Source organism: Notothenia coriiceps, unplaced genomic scaffold, assembly GCF_000735185.1.
Source record: "Notothenia coriiceps isolate Sejong01 unplaced genomic scaffold, NC01 NC01_scaffold00007373, whole genome shotgun sequence".
Classification (NCBI taxonomy): domain Eukaryota; kingdom Metazoa; phylum Chordata; class Actinopteri; order Perciformes; family Nototheniidae; genus Notothenia; species Notothenia coriiceps.
Genome location: NW_011340074.1, coordinates 9,232 through 13,691, shown reverse-complemented (window position 1 = coordinate 13,691; position 4,460 = coordinate 9,232). Strand labels below are relative to the sequence as shown.

At 39.1% G+C, this 4,460-nt stretch overlaps 1 protein-coding gene across 1 annotated transcript in view; it reads left to right on the top strand.

Annotated features, from left to right (window-relative positions):
• The first annotated feature begins 1,490 nt into the window (after nt 1-1,490).
• LOC104944028 (solute carrier family 41 member 1-like) overlaps nt 1,491-4,460 on the top strand; it is an 8,900-nt gene continuing 5,930 nt past the window's right edge. Inside the window, exons 1-3 of the mRNA XM_010769494.1 lie at nt 1,491-1,494; nt 1,580-1,714; nt 3,293-3,441. Of these exons, the coding sequence (XP_010767796.1) occupies nt 1,491-1,494; nt 1,580-1,714; nt 3,293-3,441 (288 nt within the window). The remainder of the gene's footprint in view (nt 1,495-1,579; nt 1,715-3,292; nt 3,442-4,460) is intronic.

Below are 4,460 nucleotides of genomic sequence, written 5' to 3'. Positions count from 1 at the left end.
CCCTGGAAAAGTTATATTTTTCCCAAAGTTTTGGAAAAGTCATGGAAATGTAACCAAAGCTGCATCAAATATAATTTATATTTTATCTAATCGCCGAAATAGTAATACTATAACGATAATAAATACTGTATCGTATAGTAATGAAGCGTAAATGGCATTTAACTGACGAGGTATTTTGCTGGTGAGAGATGTTTACATTCACGCCCTCTAGTCTACAGTGGCTTTAGTCTGTAGGAGCTAGTAAGCCAACTATTTGATTTGTTTTAGATAGGAACAACACGTTTCATATGCAGACCTTATTTTCCAGCTTACCATGTTAAAATACAAATGTTTCAGTGGTACCGCTGAGAAAGAGTAATTGTTTTGGTCATGGAAATCATTGGTGAAAAAGTGTATGAACCCTGATACAATGAGTCACTGAGTACAAGTATCTTGGTGTCGTGCTTGACCACAAGCTCAGAGTTTGGTCTGAGAAAGTAAACGCTAAGTCTCAACAAAGAATGTTCTTTTTACGTAAATGATTGGTACAGAATGGTTAAGATGTTTTATCTTGCTTTTATTGAAAGTGTGCTCTCCTTCGGCATCATATGCTGGCTCGGCAACGCCACTGAGGCGCAGACAAAGCCAGTCAGGAGGGCCGTAACATTGTCCAGTAAAGTGTCAGGAATCTAATGTTCTAGTCTAGAAAGCTTATACAAGGACAGAGTTTTAAAAATGGCACACAGTATTGTGAGTGACCTGAGGCACCGTCTCGCCTCTTATTTTGAACTGTTGCCATCCGGGCGGAGATATCGTGCCCCTCTGTTCAAAAGAACAGACCTCGTGCCCCTCTGTTTAAAAAGAACAGATCTAGGCTGTCTTTCGTCCCACAAGCCAACAAACTCCTGAATCAATGATGGCTAGGACGCACTGTTTACCCAGCTGGCCTGGCACTGGCCCCCCTCTCGCAAATTGTCATGTCTGCCGATATCTGTTTTTGTTATGTCTGTTCTTTTTTAATCTGTGTCTATGTTGTTGTCAGTGACGCATTTTTTATCTTTTTAAATGCCTTGTGCTGCAACCCATTTTCCCCTCGGGGACAAATAAACGAATACTACTTCTACCCACATCTCTAAAAACGGGTGAACAACGGAGCTGATCCAGGTTTGCGTCCGATATGATGCCCTATCAGAAACGTCGCTATCAGAAACAATGCGCAGCGTGTTTTGGACGTAATATGGTCTTTGTTTAGATTAGCAAGCATCGCTAACACTCAGAGCTAACCTGTACTGGAGAGAGCATGTGTAAAAAAGCAGGAAATAAAGAAAGGAACTCACTTTGTGGTAAAGCTGCAAGAGAAAAAGCATTTGGGCTCCAGACTGTTTCAGAAATCATCCTTGATGTGGTTTGGATGGTCCTGCATGAGCCCTCGTTTTTTTTTTAAAGCTACAGACCCAGAATCAGCACTTCTCTAACAGGGCTGAGATAGAGGGGTATGAAGCATGGCTAGAATGGGTGATCTGTTTGGTATTTTGAGCAACAGAGACCTTTAAATGTGTGTTTCGTTATTGATAAGTGCCACATTTGTCCATTAAAACAGGCGTAGGGGGAAATCTTGTTGCCATTCAAGCCAGCAGGATGTCCACGTACCTTCACTGCTGGACTGTTCCTGGATCTGTTCCCGTTACGATGAGTGGAAACTGTCCCGGACCCTGTGCTACCCTCTGCTCCTCAGGTCAGATATATACAATATGTACAGAAGAAATACAGGTGTCCTTCATCAGGAGTTATGAATACAAAAGCAGAGGTGGCAAAAGTACACACATCCTTTACTCAAGTAGAAGTACAGATACTCGTGTTTAAAAATACTCTGGTAAAAGTAGAAGTACTGACTAAACTTCTTTACTCAAGTAACGGCCCCTACACACGGCGGCGTGCGTTGTCGCTTGCCCAGAAAATTGACAATAAAGTTGACTTGACTTAGACTGTCTGTAGCTCTCCTGGACATTTTTTTTTTTTTAAGAATATTTTTATTGCAGAAATGGATTGTACCAACCGTATTGATATAACAAAGCAATCATATTTTCCATTTNGTTCAACATGTAAGAAGTAGAAAGTACAGGTATTTGTGTTCAACATGTAAGAAGTAGAAAGTACAGGTATTTGAGTTCAACATGTAAGAAGTAGAAAGTACAGGTATTTGGGTTCAACATGTAAGAAGTAGAAAGTACAGGTATTTGTGTTCAACATGTAAGAAGTCAAAGTAAAAAGTCGTCAGAAAAATAATTAGTGGAGTAAAGTACTGATACCGGAAAAATGTACTTAAGTGCAGTAACAAAGTATTTGTACTCTGCTACTTCCCACCTCTGTACAAAAGGAATAAGGGAGTCAAACATGTAAGAGTTTTATTAAAGTCACATCAATCAAATCACAACATGTAAAAGACACGAACCTTTCCAGTAGCTCATTTTCATTAAAAGCAAAATTTTCCATTTTCAGTAACAACAAAACAGCGGATTCAGAACATACTAGTACGATTAGGCAGTTGGCGGTTTTAAAACACATCCATGGGCGAGATTCCCCTGGACATTTTAAGTGTGTTTTATTTAATTATTTCCAGCATTTTTAAGCAAACTAGCTCCAAAAAACCCAATTGTATGCTAATTGCCTGGCACAAGATGTCAGACAGATAACGTTAGCATGCTAGCTGGGGAATAATAACAAGGGCATTTAGCATCTTAAGAGCCAGATAGTATTTCACACACATGAACATGAACGAATGCCAATTTAAAAACAAATATAACATGTGAACTAAAGAAATAGCCTGTAATACAGAAGGCAGATTTTGTTCATTTCCCCAAGGCAGGCTGGCTGTTACCCAGTCTTGCTAAGCTAAGCTAAGCTAAGCTAACCAGCTGCTAGCTCTAGTTACACACAGACTTTAGATTAGATTAGATTAGAAGCATGTATTGACGTTATACAAGTACAACGAGAAGATTAAAGCTACTCCTTCTAAGGTGCCATCAAAACAAGTAAATAGTTATCTGTAAAAAGAAACAAGTGTGTTTTCGAAGTTATTAAAGTATTAAAACTTAGAACAATGAAACAGACTTCATAGGAAGCAATCACCTGACCTTAGTTTATTCAGCTGTGAAAATGAACACATCAAAATTCAGCTACCCATCATTTCCTTAAACAGATCCAAGCACAAGCCAAAAACTGTTCTAAGAAACACAAGAACATATTTTATGAAACAGAAACTGGACACACTAGCTCACACATCTTGTTTCTTCTCTTTCTATGTTTTATCCAGATGTTAACTCCAAATCGGCGAGAGTCCTGGTTCTCTTCGTGGTCCCGGGTCACCTGCTCTTCCTCTTCACCATCCACCTGCTGCAGGGGGGCCACATCGCCATGACGACCACCTTCGTCATCTGCTACCTGTGTGCAGCTCTGCTTCAGGTCAGAGAGAAACAGAGAGAGGATACTCCTTTATATATTACCGTTTAACAATCAGATGTAATCTAACTCTAAATCTGAATGTATTTAAGATATATAAAGAGATTCTTTATCTACTCTTAAAATTATTATTATTTGATAATTATCTGGGTTTTAATTTGGTTTTTATTGTATTAGTATAATATGTATTTGGTGTGTCTCTTTTTTCTGGAGCAATTTATGTTTTTTCCTTTACTTATAATTAAAAAACAAACTGCTTTTGGATTTGACACACGCTTTAAGGCATGTTTTTTTGTTTTTTAGTATTTATACTGTGTTAAAAAAAGTAGTTTGTAACGCACATGTATAGACAAAATATGGCAAATTCAAATGTACCTTAAAGGTCACCTATCATGCTATTTTTAGGCAATAGCATAGGTCTCAGATATATACAAATATTTAAAAAATATGTCTATGAAGTGTTTTGCTCAAAATACCAAACAGATCACCCATTCTAGCCATGCCTCATATCCCTCTATTTCACTTCCTGTTTCAAAAGTGCTGATTTGGGTAAAAAGCTTTAGGAGGGGTCTGAGCTCATGCGGGACCCGGCAGCTACTGTCTAAACTAAATACTGCCGTGATGAAACGCCATATCATGGATTATCAAGGATTATCTCTGAAACAGTATGGAGCTCAAAGGCTTTCTCTCTTGCCGGTTATACCACAAGGTGAGTTCCTTTTTACTTCCTGCTTCTTCACACACATGCTCTCCAGTACAGGTTAGCTCTGAGTGTTAGCGATGCTAATGTCAACACCGACGACCATATTACGTCCAAAACAGTCGGGCATTGTTTCTGATAGGGCCGTGGGTGTAAAGCCAGCCTACATTTCCGATATTACGTCATATCGGACGCAAATCTGGATCAGCTCCGTTGTACCCCCCGTTTTTAGTAGAATTCGGGTACGGAGGAAAAGAGAGAGAGTTTATTTTCTGACGCTGCGTGAGTTCCCTGACACACCGGGGACTACATATTTATGTAT